The 23343-nt window shown below is 45.2% G+C and overlaps 2 protein-coding genes and 1 long non-coding RNA gene across 7 annotated transcripts in view; 1 reads left to right on the top strand and 2 right to left on the bottom strand.

Moving 5' to 3' along the window:
• LOC126539926 (ras-related C3 botulinum toxin substrate 1-like) overlaps positions 1 to 14673 on the bottom strand; it is an 81288-nt gene extending 66615 nt beyond the window's left edge. The window contains exons 1-2 of one of the 3 annotated variants that reach the window (XM_050186751.3): positions 14236 to 14673; positions 1190 to 1467 (exon numbers count right to left, since the gene is read on the bottom strand). In XM_050186751.3, coding sequence (XP_050042708.1) covers positions 1190 to 1441 — 252 coding nt within the window. In that variant the 5' untranslated portion in view covers positions 1442 to 1467; positions 14236 to 14673. The remainder of the gene's footprint in view (positions 1 to 1189; positions 1468 to 14235) is intronic. The other 2 variants (XM_055075717.2, XM_050186750.3) reach the window with 2 other exon arrangements.
• Positions 14674 to 15008: 335 nt separating this feature from the next.
• Positions 15009 to 23343, top strand: part of ScsbetaA (Succinyl-coenzyme A synthetase beta subunit, ADP-forming) — a 79185-nt gene continuing 70850 nt past the window's right edge. Inside the window, exons 1-2 of one of the 3 annotated variants that reach the window (XM_050186746.3) lie at positions 15009 to 15117; positions 15563 to 15710. In XM_050186746.3, the coding sequence (XP_050042703.2) occupies positions 15052 to 15117; positions 15563 to 15710 (214 nt within the window). In that variant the 5' untranslated portion in view covers positions 15009 to 15051. Of the gene's footprint in view, positions 15118 to 15553; positions 15711 to 23343 lie in introns of all 3 variants that reach the window. The other 2 variants (XM_050186747.3, XM_055075716.2) reach the window with 2 other exon arrangements.
• Positions 16314 to 17187, bottom strand: LOC140216235 (uncharacterized). Its single transcript, XR_011892933.1, has 3 exons — positions 16993 to 17187; positions 16596 to 16815; positions 16314 to 16502 (listed from the first exon to the last, which is right to left on the bottom strand). It is a non-coding gene; the product is annotated as an uncharacterized lncRNA (long non-coding RNA).

Here is a 23343-nt window from a genome sequence, read left to right as displayed (position 1 = left end):
ATCAAAGCTAAGCCGTTCATATCCTAAAATTCAGCCCACCATTTACCAGCAAATCTTCGTTATCTCAACAACACTGCGTATCATTAGCATGCAATTTGTTCAAATATAAATTGGGAATCCTTATTTTCAAGTCTCTAAAAGGTACCATAGTAGCTGATGCATTGCAAGAATCCAAAATTTATTTATCAAATCTAACCCGACTAGGTTTGCCTGGAACAACAATTTTTTACTACAATGTGTACCCACTAACAATGGCGAACATACTGTTACTTTTGCAGCTATTTAGTTTTGGAATACCATACGATTAAGTACAAAGCAATTGTTATCTTTAGGAGCACTTAAGAATGAGGTTGTTTCATTTATTCTTCACTCTAAAATGTGCAAATAATCTGCGTTGCTATATTGATGTCACTTTCTTTTTAATTTTTCTGTGCCCTTGCATTATTCCCTGTTTATATTTTTACGGTGCATATTACTCATGCATATTTGATGTGTTTCCATTGCTACAACTAATTGCTTGATGCTATTTTTGCCATTCTGTATATTTATCTCCACTTAATTTCTGACAGGAGGTCTCCTTTCAGCCATGTGCTATGGGACCTACTTGTGAATATGTACCCTAATGCGTGTATTTGTTAACAAATAAAGATCCCCCCATCTTTCTCTCTAAAAAAAAAACACACATCTACTCATGAAAACAAAACGGTAATGCACTTAGAGAGAATGAATGATAATTCGAGCATGTCCACCTTTACCTTTCTTTTTCTGAAAAGTGGCAAAAATGACCTACGCAGCGCAATATCTTCAAATTTGTCTATGTGTAGCCAGATGCAGTCTGCTTAACCTCTTGGTGCAGTTTCGTACAATTGGTGCAGCAATCACATCAGAGAATCCTTGATGATCAGTGAATCAATGAAAACATTAACCAATGTCAAATGAACTAGAGTGCCATAAAGGGTTCAATAATTCCATGTGGCTCCAAAGGGTTCCACAAACTTGCCCATCAATTGCTGCTGTTGTGATAGCAATTACCACTCATTGAAAGAAATATCTACAAATCAGGGTCTTCGGTCTAAGATTGGATAATCATGTTCGTTGGACACTTTCGCGACATGAGTGTCACTCGATGAAATGGTGCCATGTGGGAATTTGTGTGTCAGCATTTCAAACGATAGCACAGCTGGCCCACCTGTGGGTACGAGAGGGGCCTGAGGCGGTCGTAGTCCTCCTGACCAGCAGTGTCCCAGAGGCCCAGGCTGACAGGCACACCATCGCACATCATGGCCGCCGAATAGTTGTCGAACACAGTGGGCACATACTCACCCGGAAATGAGTCTGTCGTGTACGAGATGAGCATGCACGTCTTGCCCACAGTGCCATCACCCACCACCACACACTTGATGGGCCGTCCCGATGACACACTGCCGCCAACCTTCTGCATGGCTTCACACAGTCGAGTTCTGAAACCTACACAGGAAGCACAACGTAGCACCTCGTAAATATTATGCTCCAAAACTCCTACACAAAGGCACACTTGCCTTACAGGTCTCTTAAAGGGACACTAAAGGCAAATATTACGTCAACATGGACTGTTAGAATACTATTCCAGAAACCTTGCAGAGCTTGTTTCACGCAAAAAAAAAAAGGACTTTGTTTAAGAGAAAATTGTGTCTGAAGGGTGCAGGTACCTTTAGTGCAATGCAAATCTCCACCTGTGAGTAAAATGGCACCTGACAGACGGCACTAATGTTTTTTGTGCAAAACGCAAACATGCGGTCATGGATAAACCGAGCCAAGAAAGAGCGGTGGATTCGCCACTGCATCTACTTTTGGTCAAGTGGCGCAGTCCATTTGGGCATCCCGCGACGTAACACAGACGTGGAATTCTCAGCTACTTGCATTTTGTGGGTGTTTCGCGAGCCAGCAAAACCGGCGCAGCACTGAGCGATAATAAAACTACTGAAATGCAAAGGCGCGGGCAGTGCAGAGCCAAGCGAAAACTAAACATTTCGACCACCTGCGTCGTCATCGAGGGTAACGTCAATGTGTTATTTTTCCTGAACATCGAATAGAACTGGACAAGTAGCATTTTCTAACGGAATGCAATTAAATTTTTATAAGAAGCTGAGTACTAGTGACAAAAATAAAATGAGGAGTGCCTTCATCATAGGGATAGTACTTGAATGTCCCTGGTGAGCTGCAAATCGTGTCCTGCATTTACCTCAATTTTTCGATTACTAAAACATTGTTCACAACATTATTGATGCCTTAGGCATCCTTGAGCATTGATCTATCACTGTAGCTTGACTTACTATTTGCCTTCAGTGTCCCTTTAAAAGTGCACTAGAGAAAAAGTTCAGCTATATTAGTGGATTAGCTTTCTACAATAAAAAAAAAAAAAATCTACCACAAGAGGAGGCATAATAATTCAGAACATATACAAAAACAAAATATGGGTGGCAACACCACCTTGAGTATAATTTGCCATAACACTTATACCTATGAACCAGTTTCAGCTTCTGTGCCCAGAGAAAGTGGATGTGCCATGATGTCACGACATCATGATATGCTGTCTCATTCCATTCAGGCAATCACTGTGGCTGCCACAACAGTTCAGTCACAAAAAAGACATGCAGCACATCAATTTGCTTTGTGAGCAACATCAGCAAACATAACCTGACTTCTTTGCAATGTCACTAGTTTTCCTCTGTCTCAAGACATCGCGATGATCTTGATCCCACTAAGTCAGAAATCTTGAGATCAAATTCAGCATTAAAATACCGTACAATTGTTTTCCCAACCTTCGCACTAGTGCCATCTTTCACATGTGAGAAGCGTGTCGCAGAGTTTCTACACCTTCAAAAACATGTGCCCATGCTGCTTTAAAGCAATGACACCCATGACTTGTGTATGCTTTAGTTTTCATCTTGTTTATCAAGTTAAAATTTAACATTCTGGAGTTCTAAGTGCCAAAACCACATGATTTTGAGGCATGCCGTAGTGGGGAACTCCAAATTTTGACCTGGGGTTGTTTAACATGCACCCAATGCACATTACACGGACATTTTTTTTTTCTATTCGCCCCCATTGAATTATGGCTGCCGAGGTTGGATTTGATCCCGCGCCCTCAGGCTTAGCAGTGCTGTGCCTAAGCCACTAAGCTACCACGGCAGGTCCTCTTTATAGTTTTACCATTATCACATTACTTAAAAAGATGATGGTTATGCTCCCAGTACCCAAGGCTAAATGTCGGGCACACTGCATGCAGGAAAAGGGACAAGCCACATAGAATGATCAATTCAACAATGCAGTGACAGCTATGTTCCAAGCAATGAGTCAACATGGGTAAGCATTCTTCTACTGCAATGATTAAAGACAGGCAGGAACAGAAAGGACAAAACAACCTGTCTGCATCTTTAATCATTTCCCTGGAAGAATGCACACTCTAAACGCGAATAATGGGAGGCTGTCAATCTATGGCCAAGTTGAACTTTTATGTTACCACAGCTACAGAAATCAATCAATTTGATAGACAGTATTTCTACGCATTGTTAAACATTTCCATGTGAATTCTACTAGCAACAGCATGCACTGTTTGATACGACAACTGGACTTTAAACTATTTGTCAGGTTTGACACTTTTTGGCACACTGGGGAGGCTGGAAAAATAAAACTGCGACTGGAGGTATTGTTGAAGCTAGTGCTCCTCCAGTGCTCCTAGCACTTCAATAAAAAGAGGCAAAATTTGCCTATTTGTACACACAACAGCACAACTTTTTAAATGACAGCTGCTGCAAAGAGACACAAGCTTCTTTCAGGTTGTCAATTTTCTGATCTGACATATAGGCTATTTTAACAATATCTGAAACAACAGTAGATGCTGATGAGTACGTGTTATTCTGATCATTGTGTTCGACTAATATTAAGTGCAATGTAATAAGAACTAACCTATTTTCACATTTGCAAAGCTACTGCCTTCCAATATAGCATGGGCATCACTATGGCGAGTACTGACGCCAACAAATCTTCACAATGTTTTGTGTGATCCGACTTACAAAACTTGAGAACTAGGAACAATTCAAATATTTTGTATATTTCATATTTCTTTTTATTCTCAGTACTTATACTAGAAATATGAAATTATTACTTCCAGTCGTGTTCTTTGCTTCGTTTAAGTTTCATATTACAATTCTCAAAAGTTGTATGAGCAACTATTACTGTCATACTTCCATTCCAAACACCAGTTATCAGGCTCTTATAAAGGAGGTTTATTGGGGTTCGTAGCGACCGCTGGTTCTAGGATGCACCGAGCACAGTCCCCCAGCTCGAGCCTCTGCTGCGCGCTTGATGCTGCCGATGCTGCTGGCTGCGCGCATGTGCGTTATCTTCCTTACAATGGCCCCGCGGAAATAAAGGAGCCATCCTGGCGACTTAGTTTTCTGGAAGGACGGTAGAATTGTGATACGGCTTGAGACGCTGAACATAAATGACTTCGCGGTTACGACGTTGCATGTCGGACGGCGGCATTAACGGCTCAACCAGGTAATTAACGGGTGATGTTCTCTTGATAACACGGTATGGCCCATTGTACTTTGGAAGGAGTTTTAAAGCGAGCCCAGGCGTGCGGTGTGGCACTAACAACCAGACGAGAGCGCCCGGGAGAAAAGTGGGAGTCGAGTTCTGGCCATCGTGAACGGCTTTTTGGCGGTTCTGGTCGTCCGAGGTGAATTGACGGGCAAGCTGGCAACATTCCTCTGCTTGTCTGGTGGCTTCAGAGATTGGCAGGCATTCGGATGGGTCCGGCCGGTAGGGCAGAATGGTGTCGATTGTGTGCGAAGGATGACGGCCGTAAAGAAGGTAAAAGGGTGAGAATCCGGTAGTGTCCTGAGTCGCAGTGTTGTAGGCGTAGGTGACAAACGGAAGAACTAGGTCCCAATTAGAGCGATCAGGGGAGACATACATGGGGAGCATGACACCAAGAGTTCGATTAAAGCGTTCCGTGGTACCGTTAGTCTGTGGGTGATAAGCAGTGCATTTACGATGAACAATAGCGCATTCAGCAAGCAGTTGTTCGATGACTTCAGATAAGAAGGGGCGCGGCCTCTATCGCTTAAAAGTTCACGTGGACCTCCACGACGAAGGAGAAAACGGCGAAGTAGGAAATTGACGACCTCCTGTGCTGTAGCATTTGGTAGAGCAGCAGTCTCCGAATAACGGGTTAAGTGGTCTACCGCAACGATTATCCACCGGTTGCCAGTACGAGTCAACGGAAGTGGCCCGTAGAGATCTATGCCCATGCGATCAAAGGGTCGGGATAGGCATTGTAAAGGCTGGAGTTCACCGGCGGAGTTGTGCGATGGCGCTTTGCGGTGTTGGCACTCATGACAAGAGCGGACGAACTTTCGAACGCAATTATAGATTCCCCGCCAATAATAGCGGTGTTGAAGTCTTTCGTAGGTATTGAAGACTCCCACATGGCCACACTGAGGGTCGAAGTGGAACGAGGAGCAGAGCTCTGATCGCAAGATTCTCGGAATGACGAGTAACCAGGTGCGTCCCTCTGGGGCATAGTTGCGTCGGTATAGTAGCTGGTCGCAAATCGCAAAATGAGGCACTTGGCGCCGATGCGTAGGTGACGCTGGAACTTTCGACGTATCCGAGAGAAGGTCGAGCAGAGATGCAGTCCAGGGAACATTACGCTGTGCAGCAGCGATAGTGTCAACGTCCAGAGAGGATAATGTGCACTCGCAGGGGGAGTCGTGACTGGCCTTCGGGGGAAGCGGTGATCAGGATAGCGCATCAGCGTCGGAGTGCTTTCGCCCGAAACGGTACACCACGCGGATGTCGTATTCTTGGATTCGCAATGCCCAGCGGGCAAGGCGGCCCGATGGATCTTTGAGCGTCGACAGCCAACATAGTGCGTGGTGGTCGGTCACTACGTCAAAAGATTGGCCGTATAAATATGGGCGAAACTTGCCAAGCGCCAACACAATGGCCAAACACTCCTTTTCTGTAATGCTGTAATTGGTCTCCGCCTTGGTTAATGTGCGACTCGCGTATGCGACGACGTATTCTGGGTGGCCAGGTTGACGCTGTGCCAACACAGCGCCAAGGCCTACACCGTTGGCATCGGTATGGACTTCGGTTGGCGCTTGTGGGTCAAAATGGCGAAGAATGGGTGGCGTCGTGAGAAGACGGTGCAAGGTTGTGAAGGCATCGTCACACTCTGGTGACCATGATGAGAGATCTCTAGCGCCACCAAGGAGGTGCGTGAGAGGCGATATAATTGACGCAAAGTTTTGAACGAAACGCCGGAAGTAAGAGCAGAGGGCGATAAAACTGCTTAGCTCTTTCATAGTAGTAGGTTTTGGGAACGCAGTAACAGCACGTAGCTTCTCGGGATCCGGGCAAATGCCCTCCTTTGACACGACATGGCCTAAAATTGTTAGCTGACGAACAGCAAATCGACACTTCTTCAAGTTAAGTTGCAACCCGGCGTTGGTCAAGCATGTGAGTATGTGCTGGAGGCGGAGCAGGTCTGTTGCGAAATCAGGGGCAAACACCACAATGTCGTCAAGATAGCAAAGACATATTTTCCATTTGAGGCCACGCAGAACCTTATCCATCATTCTTTCGAACATTGCAGGTGCGTTGCAAAGTTCGAAAGGCATGACGGTGAATTCATACAAGCCGTCTGGTGTAACAAAGGCAGTTTTCGGGCGATCGGCCTCTGCCATCGGAACCTGCCAGTAGCCTGACCGCAAATCCAGCGAAGAAAAGAACTCAGCTCCCTGCAAACAGTCCAGAGCATCATCGATGCGTGGTAATGGGTAGACGTCCTTCAGCGTGATCTTGTTCAACCGTCAAAAGTCAACATAGAAGCGGATGGAACCGTCTTTCTTTGTGACGAGGACCACGGGAGAGGCCCATGGGCTTTGGGAAGGTTGAATGACGCCTCGACGGAGCATGTCATCGACCTGGTCTGCAATGACGCCACATTCCGTAGCGGACAAGTGATATGGTCTTTGTCGCAGGGGTGAGTGAGTGCCAGTGTCGATGTAATGCTTGACTGTCGATGCACGGCCAAGAGAGGTTTGCGCAACGTCGAAAGAAAGGCGGAAGTGCTGAAGGATTGCGAGAAGTTGAGATCGCTGCGAAGGCGTCAGATCTTCGGCGATGAATGGGCTGAACACACCAGTCGATGTTGAGTCTGGTACGGAGAGGGCACTCAGTTCATGGGCGGCAGTAGAAGACACTTCGTCGAGGACGGAGACAATTCGTGTTGAATCGACCGACTCGACGTAACCAAGGCATTCGCGGCGGAGCAGTGATAGCGGCGATGAAAGATGGCGATAAATGGGCATCGTGCTCACACCGGCAACAAGGTCAAGAGCTGCAAAGGGCAAAGGAAGCGCTTTTCGGGTAACAAAGTGATGAGAGGGCATGAAGAAGACCGTCCCATCGGATATGGTACTGCAGAAGACTGGTATGAATGCTGGAGAGCACGGGGGGATACAGGTGTCTTCTTTCACGACAATTTTAGCGGCAGGATGAGCATCGACCGAGGCCAGGTCACCAAGGTGGAAAAGTTCAATAGGATGGGCGCAATTGATGATGGCATTGTGGCGTGACAGAAAATCCCATCCTAGTATAACGGCGTGGGAGCACAATGAAAGAACTATGAATACAATCGTGTACAAAACGACCTGTATGATCACACGGGCAGTACAAGCAGCGGTAGGGCGAATGGGTTGAGCACTCGCCGTTCGGAGCAACAATCCAGACAGAGACGTCGTCACTTTACAAAGCGAACGGCAAAACCTGGCATCCATAACTGAAATAGCGGCAACGGTATGGACTAAGGCGACTGTAGCGACATCTTCGATAAACACATCAATGACATTGGCAGGTAAAGGAGGAGGACTTCGGCATGTCGACACTTGCGCAGTTCTTGCCTCAGGAACTGCGTCGTCTAGTTTCCCTCTTCATTAGAGACGGGTCGTCGACGCATAGGGGAAAGCGATCGACGACGTGGCGAGGGTGACCGGAGGCGTTCGAAGGGAGGACAGCGATCAGTCTGGGAGCGAGCTGGTGATGGGCCGAAGGGTTCGTAAGGCGCATTTGCATCAGGCGGCACATAGGGCGCTCGGCGATCGTTATCGAACGCCTGCGATCGGCGGCGGCAGAACCTTGCGTCATGACTGGGATACCTACATGCAAAGCATCTGGGCGATTGTCCGGCACACGCCACGGGTTAGCGACGGCAGTGGTGGTCCAGAGGACGGGAGGGGGAGGGCGGTGCACAGGCTGCTGGAAGCGACACACGGGCACACTGCGAGGGGCCATTGCAGCAACCGTAGCATAAGTGACTGGTGTAGTCGCGACATCCTGCTGGTGAACAGCCGGCAGCGCTTCCGCGACCTCTTCATGGATCACGTTACGATTATGAGACGGCAAAGTGCTGGCAGACTCCTGAGTGACGGACACCAGAGATAGCTGTCGTGCGACTTCTTCGCGGACGAAATCCTTGATTTGCGTTATCAGGGAGGCTTCTTCTGGGCCGGTGGTAAGGCTGCAGAGTGATGCCGCATTTGGTGTGGGATGTCGCCTTGTCAGAGCTCGCTGCTTACGCAATTCATCATAGCTCTGGCACAAGCTGATGACGTCGCCAACAGTGCATGGGTCCTTGGCCAGAAGTATTTGGAACGCGTCATCGTCGATTCCCTTCACGACGTGCTTCATCTTTCCGCTTTCACGCGCCTGCACAAATCGAGAATGTCTTCTATATAGCTGGTGAATGTCTCACCCGTGTCCTGTGTGCGTGTACGCAAACGCTGCTCGGCTCGGAGTTTCCTGAGGGCAGGTCAGTCAAATACTTCTGTAAACGACGTCTTGAGCGCCGCCCACGTTCGGATATCCCTTTCATGATTTCTGAACCAGAGACTGGCCACGACCGCGAGGTAGAACGATACGTAAGCCAGCTTGTTCGAGTCATTCCATTTGTTGTGAACGCTCACCCGTTCGTAGGACGACAGCCACTCTTCAACGTCGTTGTCGTTGGTTCCGCTGAAGATTGGAGGCTCCCGCTGGCGAACGGTGCCTGCGCAAGGGACGGGTGGCGATGGAAGAGTCTGCTGGTCGGTGTCCGGCATGGCAGAGGGTAGCGTCCGAGAACGGAGTTCCAGGATGGTAGAGTGGAACGTTACCCTGCACGGCTCCACCACTTATAAAGGAGGTTTATTGGGGTTCAAAGCGGCTGCCGGTTATAGGATGCACCGAGCACAGTCTCCCAGCTCGAGCCTCTAATGCGCGCTTGATGCTGCCGATGCTGCTGACTGCGCGCACGTGCGTTATCTTCCTTACACTATAACTATGTGTTGCAGTATATGTCGCAACTACTATGTCCTGAAATAACACATTAAAACATAAAAGCACCAGAACATGAGCACATTTCTAAGGGTAGCAAAAGAGTTCAGAACACAATGGAAAAGAGCATGAATTCTGAAAAACTAAACACTTCTGAAGGCACAAGCTTCAGGATAATCGTCTTGATAAACTGCTGTTATGGCTGAGGCTACACTTGTTTTTGACTTCTGTATTAGGCCAGCACACAATAGCTATCACACTCACTTATCTCTGTTTCCTGCATAGTAGGTGTGCATTGACCGTGACTACACAAGAAAAATTGTTATCAAGTATCTTTCACAGGTATCTGTATAAAAAAACTAGCATTAGCATGTTGCACTAAAGGAACAATAATAGCCTTAAAAGTACATTGTCCGAGCCTTAAAAGAAAGTTTGTCGCATGTAATACCCAGCCAAAATAGATGCCACATTCATCATCATCATCAGCAGCAGCAGCCTGTTTTATTTCCACTGCAGGACGAAGGCCTCTCCCTGCGATCTCCAATTACCCCTGTCCTGTGCCAGCCAATTCCAATTAGCGCCCGCGAATTTCCTCATTTCATCGCACCACCTAGTCTTCTGCCGTCCTTGACTGCATTTCCCTTCTCTTGGTATCCACGCTGTAACCCTAATAGTCAATCAGTTATCTAACCTGCACATTACATGACCTGCCCAGCTCCATCTTTTTCTCTTAATATCAATTAGAATATCGACTATACCCGTTTTCTCTCTAATCCAAACCGCTCTTTTTCTGTTTCTTAACGTTACGCCTAACATTTTTCATTCCATTGCTCTTTGCACGGTCCTTAACTTGTTCTCAATCTTCTTTGTCAACCTCCAAGTTTCTGCACCATATGTCAGCCATGGTAAAATGCACTGATTGTACACCTTCCTTTTCAATGATAATCGTAAGCTTCTAGTCAGGAGCTGACAATGCCTGCCGTATGCGATACAACCCATTTTTATTCTTCAATGAATTTCCTTCTCATGATCAGGGTTCCCTATGATTAATTGACCTAGGTAAATGGACTTTTTCACAGACTCTAGAGGTTGGCTGGCGATCTTGAACTCTTGTTCCCTTGCCTTGCTATTCATCATTATCTTTGTCTTCTGCATATTAATCTTCAACACCACTTTAAAACTCCCTCTGTTAAGGTCCTCAATCATTTGTTGTAATTCATCTGCATTGTTGCTGAATAGAACAATGTCATCGGCAAACCGAAGGTTGCCGAGATATTTGCCATCGATCCTTACTCCAAAGCCTTCCCAGTTCAATAGCTTGAATACTTCTTCCAAGCACGCAGTGAATAGCATGGGTGAGATTGTGTCTCCCTCTCTAACACCTTTCTTTATAGGTATCTTTATGCTTTCTTGTGTTGAATTAAGGTAGCTGTGGAACCTCTGCCGATATTTTCGAAGGTATTTACGTAAGCGGTCTGTACTGCTTGATTACGTAATGCCTCTATGACTGCTGATATCTCTACTGAATCAAATGCCTTTTCGTAATCTATGAATGCAATATAGAGAGGCTTATTGTAATCTGCGGATTTCTCGATAACCTGATTAATGACGTGAATGTGATCCATTGTAGAGTATCTCTTCCTGAAGCCAGCCTGTTTCCTTGGTTGACTAAAGGCTAATGTTGCCCTTATTCTATGGGAGATTATTTTGGTAAGTATTTTAAATAATGCTGGAAGTAAGCTAATGGGCCTATAATTTTTCAATTCCTTAACGTCTCCCTTCTTGTGGATTAAGATAATGTTTGCATTCTTCCAGTTTTCTGAGACCCTTGCAGTCGATAAGACACTTCATATAAAGAGCCGTCAGTTTTCCAAGCATTATGTCTCCTCCATCTTCGATTAAACAGACTGTTATTAGATCTTCTCCTGCCACTCTTCCCCGTTTCATGTCTTGCAAGGCCCTTCTGACCTCATCGCTACTTACAGGAGGACCTTCTGTATCCTGTTCATTACTGTTTCTAATTGAGGTATCCAGACTCCTCTTTCAGAGCATACATCTTGGTTTGTCCTATGCCAAGTTTCCTTCTCACTGATTTCAGGCTGCGTCCATTTTTTGCATCTTCTTCAGTCTTTCTAACATTAGAGTTTCGGATATCACTTATGTTCGCCTTGTTGATCAGTTTTCACAGTTCCGCGAATTCTATCTTCCTTCTTGAGTTGGACACTTTCATTCTTTGTCGTTTCTTTAATAGGTCCTCAGTTACTTGGGAGAGCTTGCCTACTGGTTGCCTTGGTGCCTTGCCTCCTACTTCAATTGCTGCCTCTGAAGCCAACCTAGCTACGGTTTCATTCATTACTGCTATGTCATCTTCATCTCTCTGTTCTAAGGCTGCTTATTTGTTGGCAAGTACCAGCCTGAATTTGTCTGCTTTTACTCTTAGTGCCTCTAAGTTGACCTGTTTCTTGACCAATTTTACTTTCTCTCTTCAAATTGAGGTGAATCCTAGCCCTCACTAACCAATGACCACTGCACTTTACCCTACCTAACACTTCTACATCCTGCACTATGACCGGGATCAGCAGAAAGTATGAAATCAATTTCATTTTTTGTTTCACCGTTAGGGTGTTCATTATTCTTAGCTTATTCCTTTCTGTGAATTCTACCAGCATCTCTCCTCTAGCATTCCTAGAATCGGCGCCATAGTTGCCAATTGCTTGTTCACCAGCCTGCTTTTCCCGCACTTTTGCATTTAAGTCACCCATTACTACAGTATACTGAGTTTGCACTTTTCTCATCGCTAATTCAACATCTTCATAAAACTGATCTACTTCATCATCATCATGATTAGATGTCAATGTTGCCTGCTACGTCCTTATGGATTAGGAATCCTACACCGTATCGCTTCTTAACTGGGAGACCTCTATAGCAGAGGTCATGTCTGTTATTCAGCAATGTATAAGCCTTACCAGTTCTGCTAATCTCACTAAGGCCGATGATATCCCAAACAATGTCTGATAGTTCCTCAAAGAGTCCTGCTAAGCTAGCCTCACTCGACAGAGTTTGGCAATTAAATGTTGACAGGGTCATTTCCGTTGCCACATTGCCGTCACTCAAGTTGAACAAGTGGTGACGATTTGTGTAGTGTGCCTAGTTAGCTCATTTGGTAGGCCCAACTGAGGAATGCTTCCTTTTGAAGATATAAAAGATGTCCGCTTAAGGGCACAAGAGGCATTCAATAAGTTGTAAAGCACACACAGAAAGACCTGACACTGAGTGCTACAATTTGCCTCTTGTGTAGATTTTTCCCCCCCATGCTCTAGACAAAACATAAAATATATAAAAAATATTACGCCAATAGTCACTTGTATGCCCAGAGCAAAGTACACTGGCAGTGTGTCTTGAACAAACAAAACCTCTATGCTGGCTGTGCATGTGCCACAGATGGCTTTCACTGAGAAGTTATCACTGAGAATTACTGACAAAGTTGACCCGATGACCAGACACTTTTTTTAAACGGACACTAAAAAGGAACACTAAGCTGTATTAGTAAATTATGCTTCTGCAATGAACAGCCATTTCTGCAGAGAAAGATCGTTTGGCAAGCAAAAAAAAAGTGAGATTGAATGGTGGATGGAGACACTACGCCGAAGTACCAGCTTTTTGTGATGCCATGGATATTGACAGTGTCTACATGGGTCTAGTTGATTTCTTATCAGAAAAGGAACCAGAGTCTCAACCTAGCAAATTTCAAACTTTTTTAATCAGCTAAAGCAGCTCAAATATGTGAAATTACGTGGCCCTTTTTGCCTCCATCCCACCTGTAAAGATCACTCAGGTTCACTCATGAATGTTTCCCCCCCTCCAATTCTCTTCAGAAATCTTTGAATTTGCTAACACCTCACTAGGCAGAGTAACATGTCAGTGGTCCCATGCATTCCGGCAAAAATCAGTCTTCAAATGAAAAGCTTCTCTGTCCCTCTCCGTGCACAGGCTTCATGGGAGCTTTAAGTGCAATGTGATTGCAGCACATGGCTGTTTTCCAAGCACATTGTTTGCCCATACATAAGGAAAGCAATAATGCCAATGTAGTCAGCTCCGCAAATAATGGTAAGCATGAAAACCCACTGCGTTAATGGTATGCTGAAGAATGCATGGCTGCTCATTCGCACAGCAGTTACATTCTTTACTAGTGCTTTCGTGGCACTATTACACAGAGAACATTTATACTGCCCGACTACCTGCAGTAGACGGCCAAGCAAACATATTCAAAAAGGCATCGCGGCTGCGCAAACCATCTGAGCAGTAAAATACAAACCCCAGTCCCCGATTTTTATTCCTTCCGCTTGCGAATCCCAGAGTGCCCATATGATATGGCGCGCGGACATGTGCTAATTCTTGGGAAACGAGAAGCGAATCAGAAATGTGAAATTTCTATTAAGCCATTGCTGCATACCGTCCGGTTCACACAACGCGATAATCAAATATTTGCTTCGCACGGCGAGGGCACGCAACCGGCGGATGTCTGCTATCGGGTGACTAGCCTGAGCTCGACACACGCTAAAAATACACCCAGTCCGCCCTGCACACAAAGAGCCCAACCGCGCCTTTGCAGTTCTTTCCATCCCCTGCGACCGGCACGTGCTTCAATCGCATATCACTGCGCCAGCCGGTCATCTTGACGGACAGCGAGCATTACCTTTCAAGCCGCGCGACGACGCTCAAATTGCTATTCGGTCGCGGCGATACCGGCAACTTTGATGACAACACAAAACTTCATAAGATAGACACAAGCCGTCCCATTAATCGCGGCACAAAAGTCCCGTGGCACAGACACGGAGTGAAATTCGCGTACACCAGAGCATGACTCACGGTGCGGCACACGGGAGCGTAAACAAGGAGTTACCGTGTCACTGGGATCTGCTGATGCCACCGAGGCGTTGATCAATCACAGACAGGGCGTGTTCACGCTACCGCCGGAGGCATGGTATGACGGAGCGAACGGACAACATCCGCACTAAACACTTGCATGCGATCCGCACAAAGTTTTCCGTCGACCCGCGTTTAACTAGCCGCCCACTGTAACAATCGCACAATGAATTCGTTCGTGCATCAAACGAAGCCTATCCAGTCCATCAGCTCCACTACAGTACCAGAGTTTACTAGAAGTAGCTCCACTCAGTTGCCTAGCGGGTGGCTTCAAACCATTTCCCTTGCCGTTTCACGAACGGCGCCGCTTTGACCGTATTTCTCTATGCGTTAACAACTTTCGTGAACGTTGTGCAGTGTTTCTCTAGCAAAGTAGAAAAAAATGTTTTTACTTGCGATATCCTCGCATTTTGAGTAATCACAGAGCTGCAGAGAGAATTCAAACTTCAGTTTTACGAAGAGTTCTTGCGATATTAAGGTTTCGGTTTCGAGACCGAGCTGAGTTTTTAAGGGTATTACTTGAAATTAATGACTCAAAACTGATTGGCAGTAAAACATAAACGTTCTATTAATACAAAAGTTTTGCTTAGTAGTATCTCATCTCTCACGCATTTAAAACGATCCCAACTTACGTGCTAGTCCATGCAAAATAACCCGCATTCCATTCAAACATCGCCAGCAGTTTCAGTTTCTGATTCCCGCTCCACATCCTGCCGCAGGAAGGGCATTTTGCACAGGCGCATGCGATCCTGAGCTAAAATGGCGACTTTCCTACGGAGAGCAGTGCGGATTGCAGAAAATATTGCTTTACAACGTAACCTAAAGGTGGGAGAACCCTGTTCTATTATTTCCATGCGATATAACAGATCTCGTTCTGCCTATATGCTGAGCGGTCAAGTTCCGCGGCCCACAGCCGCTTTAGATGCCAGATTGTCGTGGTAAACAGCTGGATTTCTTCTGAGATTCTTCCAAGTTTTTCAAGGTGCTTGGCATTATAAAGGAAATTAGAGCTTATTTATCGATGCCCCGTTGTTGTTGCAGCCGTATAGACGCTGATTGAGATTCACATTTGCTTTATTTCTCATCTTCAATTGCGTCGACTATGCCGGCGCCGAAAACGGTCGTGTAATCAGTTGCGATGCACCGGTGAGCTGCACGCCCTAATCTAACCGGTAGCACGTAGTGTACGCGGCACAGTGCCAATAGTTGTGCCATGCCCTCTGCGGCGGGTCAGTGATACAAATGCCTTGCCCGCTCCAAGGTCAAACAGGATGCCTTGGGAGGATGGGTTCAGCGCAGGAACCTCAACCTTCACGAGAACGTCAGCATGCAGCTTCTCCAAGAAAACGGCGTCACCGTACCGAAATTTGGCGTCGCTGCTACCCCCGAGGAGGCGGAGGAGATTACCCAGCGGCTAGGTATGAGTGCACAGCGTCTGAGCGGCGTAAAATGATAATATACCGAAACTGGCCATTCATTCCCAGATGGAAAAAATTTCCAGTTCCAGCTGTATTATTGAACCGGAAATCCTTCCCAGCTGGAAAATGTTCCAGTTGGAAATGACTCTTTCCAGCTGGGATTGGAACTTCTGATCCAGCTGGAACTTGCTCCTCTTCCAGCTGGAAATTGCTCCTCTTCCAGCTGGAAATTGCTCCTCTTCCAGCAGGAAATCGCTCCTCTTTCCAGCTGGAAAGTGCTCCTATTCCAGCTGGAAAGTGTCCCTGTTCCAGCTAGAGAATTCTCTCAATCTAGCTTGAAAGGGTTCCTGTGATAACTGGAATCGAAGCCGTTTCCAGCTGAAAATGAAGCAATTTCCACTTGGAGTCTCAGCTACCGAGCTGGAAATGTCCTTCTGGTAGACAGAATTAAATCAAGCCGAGTTCTGCACTGGAAAAAAAGTTTAACAGGATCGATTACGTTTCACACTACCATACAGTGCTTTTCTTCCAAGGAGAAGGGCATATAGCTGGTTGTTTTGAGCAACCACTCAGCCATATGCATAGAGGACAAAACTCCAGCAGTCAAAAACACAATGTACATATATTTAAAAATATTTACAGTGGTACTCTAGTACTTGACAGCACTTTCTCACTGTGGAAGGCGAAGTTTTCTTTTTACATCTTGAATTTTTTCACTGAGGGTCCTTGGCAGAGCACGCTCCGCAGCGCTGATGTCCTGGTTGTGTATCTGACCCCAGTGCCGCAGACAATCTATAACGAAAATAATGTATCTCAAGAGATGATCACAGTGATCAGCTGGAAAAATGCATACTCTTTAACAAACCTTAAGCAATAAGTACCTACCATAAACAACCTCCACCTTTGCAGGCGTCAGCTGCTTGGATGGCTGCTCGCTGCTGCCACTTTTTGTTGGTGCGAGTCTGCCGCTGACACTTCTTTTTGCCAATAGTTCATTGCCCCAGATCACTTGGGCCGTGTCTCTCACAAGGATGCTTGGCTTTTTATTTCTGAACAGTTTTTCCGCTTGCTCAGGCATGACATAAATTCCACCAGACAAGTGGAACTGGAAGAAAGCGAAAAAAATGTGTTTATTGCTATATACAGCGTCAACTAGTATTACAGCACTAGAGGCAACTGCTGCTTATAACACATCCATGTGAAGAGTTTGAAGAACAAGTTTTATTTGAATTTGGGTGCTAACAATAAATTTGTGGTATAGGTGAGCAACAACCATACTCACACGTCCATCAGATGTGGCCACAAAGTTGCCGTCCTGGCATCCTTTCGTATTGTCTAAGGCGTCTGGCACAGACAAATCTGGTGCTAAAGCAGCAAATGTGAGACAGACAACAATAAGTATAATTAAAATAGGTTCACATCAAAATTTCGTTCAATTAACAATGTTGCAAGTACATTCACCGTCTTCGATAAAAGCAGCCACTCCTTGAGGCTGCTCTGTAGTAGGTGCCACTAGTGGTGCTTCCAGATTTTGTCGTCTCTCACCTGTACAATAAAAAGTTTGAGATACATATGCATTTGGTCACCATAAATGTGCAATGAGAGATATTGCTGGTACACTTAGTACTCTAACGGCCAGTGGCCATTTGAGACTAGCTGTTGGACCAGCAGCAATACAACTGCTGTTGCAGTCTGTGCTGGCTCACACCTGTGTAATGAAAACTTTGAGTTGTACGTGCAACCATACACTTGAGTTACTTTGACCTGCGCTGATGTGCCTGTTTGGAAAAAAACTATGTATTCTTGGTCTTTAGCTTAACTGCTGTTATCCCATACTAATGTCCATGCTGTAATTCCCCATGCAAAGCTTTCTCTTCTCTCTTATCAGAATACTTAACAAAAATAGTTGGCTACACAAATACAATGCATACTGTAGAGAATGCTTGTTAAATACACCTGCAAACTTGCCACAAGACTGCAAATAAGTTGTTTTATTAAATGTTGCAGGAATATAGCTTCAGAAGTGACACTTTGATGAGCACTTGATAATACAGGATATTAGGTACCTTACAGCTGACAGTGCTGCATTTATGACTGCTTACCTTCACATCTCTCGCTTCTCTGCATGTCAAGTATTTGGGCAACTAGGAAAACATGAAAAGTGGTCATTGTTAGACAGCATATAATACACTCAATTACAATAAAAATGAAGTAATGCTTACAGTTGTTCAGCTGTGTTCTAATGTTATTTTCCAAAAACTCTATGTGTTTTTTCAATGATGCATTGTGCTCCCGCTCAATGCGGCACTGCATTTTCCAGTATTTTGCATCTTTTCGTGCAGTTATTAGCTCTTTTGAAGAAACCAGCGATTCATCGTCTGTTGAATCGCTGGTTTCATCATACAGCTTCCTTTTGACCTGTGCAAAAAAAAAAAAAAAATTGTGAGGTGCATACACTTTTTCCATTGAACACTCCCACAACAAAATTGGGGTATGCACCAAGATTGTGGTAGTAGCAGCATTTCTGGGGCTCCCTATATTGTATCTCGGTTAGCGCCAAATTTTCTCAAACTGCAGCAACTTTACACCCATGTTTGATCAAAGTGACTAATAAGAAAGATATTTGGCAGAGACGTGGGTGCTAAGCTGGGTAGCAGGGGGACCTTCCACGTAGTTTATTGTGATGCCTTTATCATCCACAAAAAGCATTAGCAACACCATTGTTTTTTTTCCTGTAGGCCATGGTTTTGTGTCTTCACTCTCAAGCTGATCCTAAAATGCACATCAAGTTTCACACATCACATTCAGTATGCCAAGACGTTTTTGCTATTTGTTGGTGTATTGTTCAACAAAATTGCACTTAAGTGTGCACACTTTAGTGCTGAAATATCCTATTTTAGAAGAACAACTCAAACAGCATGTGCTATGTAAAAAAAAGAAAGTGTGACTGTCGTGGCACCCCATAACTCAAAGATGATGTGGTGCAGTGTACAGCATCAGACTACTGCTTATCATAAATTCTTTTGATCTCTGGTACTGACATATATAGCTTTAAGAATCCCATGGATTGCCAAATGATTTATCGGTGATGCGGGAGATAAATTTCAAATCTTCTATCAAAGCAAGAGTACTGAAACAAGTCTTATTATTTGGTCATGCCATGTGGGTTTGTCTCAAGGGGCACAAATTAATGCTAGCCAAAGCGGAAGGTAACAGAGAACAAGGTTGCCCATACATGAGATCGTTACATGACATTCTTCAAGCCACAGGGAAACAGTGGTAAGCTTAAAGAAGCCAATAAAAATAGTTCTTAATGGTAAAAGTTTGTGCAATGTGCAAATCATTTTCTAGAATAAGAAAGCAGAAAAAGTGTCTTTTTTCTCATCTGTACTTCTTTGTTTCCGTAAAACCATTTTCATGCTGCATAAGATACGACTACGTGCTGCTACCAAGTTGCCCAACGATTTACCCTTATTGGCATTTACAAATTCATGATATCGCAAGTTGACAGCGACTCACTGGTACCTTACAATTATGGTCACATACCAGATATCCATTACAAATGTGAAGACACAAGACTGTGGGCACTTAAATAATTAAGTGGGCAAGAACCTCCAGATACTAGTCATTCCATTTGTTTCCCAAATTTTGCTACATCAGAGAGAAATAGGCTGCCAAAAGGGTATGCAACGTTGTGCCACATACTGACTACCGTACTGGTTTATATGCCAGCTTTTATGCATTAGTAATTGCTCCTCAAAGTGTACCTAAAGTCACCCACCTGTATTTTATACCTTTTTGCATAAGTCAACACTTAACGAAGTCACTTTCTGCTGATGCCTTAACCTACATTTGCAGCATGTATGCAAAAGCATAAATTTGTGCATCTCAGTCAATATGGGGTTTTAACAATGCAGTGCAAACACAACATAAGCAAAATAAGGTGTGAATCAATTTCCTGGCTCATTGCTTTCAGTTTAAAAAAGACTGCATGCATGACCACTTCTTCCAGCATATCGTGACAAGGTGTTCGCAAGTTAGCATGCCATCAATGCAGTAATACCTCGTAGCACAAGAAAGGCACGTCAGAAGTTAACATTGCACAGCCGTGTTGGTCTTTCAGACACTGCAAGATACTTGTTTCTTTTCTACATACTTGTGACCCTCGTGACTGTTTGGTGGAGGTGCGAGGTGTGGGCAATGGTGCAGCAGCCTCCTTAGCAACATCAACATTCTTTAGGGCATGTGCCATGTGCTGTCGGAGAACAGCCTCGTACTGCTGCTTTCTTGATGCAGCCTGATTTGCCTGCTTGGCCTTGTCCTGCTATAATGGATGACAATACTGGAAATTAGTGACACTGTTGAAAACTTAGTAGTCTGGTGTTTGCTGTGTATAGACAAAGCAAAATATGCATGTACCTGTCTTATGTTCTTCTTTTTAGCATTCACATCCCCTTCAGAGAGGGGCAAGTCCTCCACATCTGACAGCCTGATCGGTGGAATGGGCACTCTCTTGTTTTTTGTTTCTCTTGCCATCTCTTCCCTTGTGGCTGCAAAGAGTATAAAACAACAGACATGTTTCATTGACTGCATTATATTTGGAAACCTATATATCAAGAAACGCTAGTAACCCTCAATATATTTAGCATAGATACATTTCCGCGGACACATGGCTTTATTGTCAAAAGTGTAATTATCCGAGTCCCGATCAAGCGAGGGCATATTGAGTGGGCAACAGTCATTTCACCGCCGTCAGACTGTGCCGGTATCGTGCAAAGAAGGATCATATTCAAGCGGTAGTAAGTAGCAAGTATAAGCGCACCGTTATTTAACATGCTAGGCAGTTGGTCCATGCCGCTGCAAGGTCAGTGGCACAGGCTTGACGTTCCGCGATGTGCCTTTGGCATGCTCGCTTTTTTTCCCAGGCTTTAGCGGCGCGCGCTCGCCCACCCACCGCTGTCACCAACTTGTAATTTCTGACGGCTTCTTCGAAGCCATAATGTTAATGCTGAAATAATGCCAATTAATGAGGTCAAAGCGCCGCAAAACGTCCCCTCGCACTGCCTGCCAGTTGCCAGCTGAATTCGAAACATTGCATTTCAAAGCGTAAAGTGTAGGGGAGTGGATGTCGTCGAATGTTCCAGACTAATCGTTCGGACCCGCGTGCCTTCCACAAAGTTCTACACCATTTGCGTCCACTCCCCTACACTTTACACTTTGAAATGCAATGTTTCGAGCAGCATATTAATTTGCCGAGCCCTTAAGAGGAAGCTTTAGCCCGGGTGCTCCTATCTAAATACATGTAAAAGGAGAATTCGTTTTTCTCGGCAACCACAGTACCAAATTTGACGGGGTTTGTTGCATTTAAAAGAAAAACTTAAAATCTAGTGACTGTTGGTTTCGAATTTTCGATTTAGGTCGTCAATTTTTTATTAAAAATTGGCAAAAATCGAAAATTTTCAGAAAACGAAACTATCAAGTTTACAACTCTGTAAAGGCCAAGATAATGTCCGGCGTTCTCGGCGCGCCAGGCCGCGGCAGGCGAAGTCGGATACGCTGCGCTAGCGACGCCAGGGGTGCAAGAAATTTGCTTCCTCTAGAGTTCGGCGCGCGCGCGCAGCTCGAGGCTGGCGCCATCTGTGCGTCCGGGAGCGCAACTTCACCGCCGCGGCGAACAGCTGTTTACATGGCGCATGCGCGTCTTGCATATACCCTCGCCGTTCGGGTAGCGCGCGCGCTTCTCGTTCCGCGCGCTGTTTGTGCGCCTAAAACGAAAACATTTGCGGGATGGCGTTAACTTGTCCTGACAGCCAGAAAAAGGAAACAGGGTTTTACGTGCGAAAACCACTTTCTGATTATGAGGCACACCGTAGTGGAGGACTCTGGAAATTTCGACCACCTCGGTTTCTTTAACGTGTACCTAAATCTAAGCACATGGGTGTTTTTCGCATTTCGCCCCCATCGAAATGCGGCCGCCGTGCCTGACAGCCAGAACATCGCACTCATATTGCTAGTACTTCGGCTACGTCAAAAACGGAAGCGGACCACGTATGTACATGCGAAAGCTATTCGACAAGCGTCCTCAACTCGGCGACTACCACCGCTAGCACAGGAGCTGCGAAATGCAGCTTACCTGTGGCGAGACCACACTGCTTTCGTATAGCTTCCCACGCCTTGTTCTTCCGCTCTGTGTCGCGGTAGTCCATGCGTTTCACATCGTATACACATGGAAGGTTGCAAATCGCTTCAAGCAGGCGTCTTCACTCGCGCTGTCATCCCACACGGATGTTGAAAAAACCACAGCCGCACTGTCAATACGCGCACCGCAGGCCGCCATTCTGCCTTCTGCTCGCTGCCGCTGCAGCGCATTCTGGTCTAGCGTCAGCCGCGTGAAATAGAACACGCTCTATCTCCGCGCCGGCGGCGTTGAGTTCGCCAAGCGCACCTGGGCACGCCGGCTACGCCGTGACGCCGGAATGTAGAGTGCGCGTTTTTCACCAACGCCGCTTAACCGCGACGCGCGTGGCCGCGCGCGCGTTACGCCGGAGTATATCTTGCCCTTAACTCAGTAAGAATAGGTGATATCACAATTCTGTGAATTGTACTTAATAGCACATCTAAAGCGGACAAATTTGACATCTTATGCATGAATCTCAAAAAATTTATTAATATGTAATTACAACTTTTGCAGAACCCTCGTAAACAACGTAACAAACTCACGTAAGATGTAAAATGACATACGAAATTTGTCCGCTTTGAATGATCTAATGGGTGCCGTTTACAGAACCGCGATATCTCTTTTTGATGCAGAGCTATTAGTTTGTAAACTTCGTGCTTCTATATTTTTCAAACTTCTGAAATTTTGTAAATCTCTTTAACAAAATGCAAGCCCTAAATCAAAATTCCGCTTCCAACAGTCACTAGAATTTAACTTTCTCTCTCAAAAGCAACAAATTTCGTTAAAATCGGTCCAGGGGTTATCTCAGAAAAACGTTTTTGCGTTTTTACATGTATTTGAATAGGCCGCGTCGGAGTTGGGCCCGAGCTAAAGCTTCCTCTTAAATACGTATCTTTAAAACAATATACAAGTACTATAAGTGCGTGCTCAAATTGTTACAAGTTTATGCGCAGCCAGTATCCTTATTCTATTACACTCAACCGACAGGCAGTAATTTCCAGAAAAGTCGGTGCAGCTAACTTTTAGCTCCGGTGCTCCTATCTAAATACATGTAAAAGGAGAATTCGTTTATCTCGACAACCATTGCATCAAAATCGAGGTTTGTTGCACTTAAAAGCAAAACTTAATATCTAGTGAATGTTGGTTTGTAATTTTTTTACTGCGGTTGTCAACTGTTTATTTAAAATTGTCGAAAATTGAAAAGTTGAGAAAACGAAACTATGAAGTTTACAACTCTAACTCGGCAGTGAAAAACGATATCACAATTCTGTGAACTGCACTTTTTTTTTAACCAGCAGGGCACTCTAACAAAGTATTTACCTGCGAGCTTGAGAATCTGTACGACGTATACGCCACTGTTCTCCTCGTTGTCTTCGTCCCGCCAGTATGCGTCGTAAGGCATCGTATTGTCAAAATCCAATTCATTTTCGGGATGGAAGTTCTTGACATCGGTTA

Source organism: Dermacentor andersoni, chromosome 2, assembly GCF_023375885.2.
Source record: "Dermacentor andersoni chromosome 2, qqDerAnde1_hic_scaffold, whole genome shotgun sequence".
NCBI classification, from domain to species: Eukaryota; Metazoa; Arthropoda; class Arachnida; order Ixodida; family Ixodidae; genus Dermacentor; species Dermacentor andersoni.
Note: the sequence above shows the minus strand (reverse complement) of the source record. Positions and strands in the feature narration are given on the sequence as shown.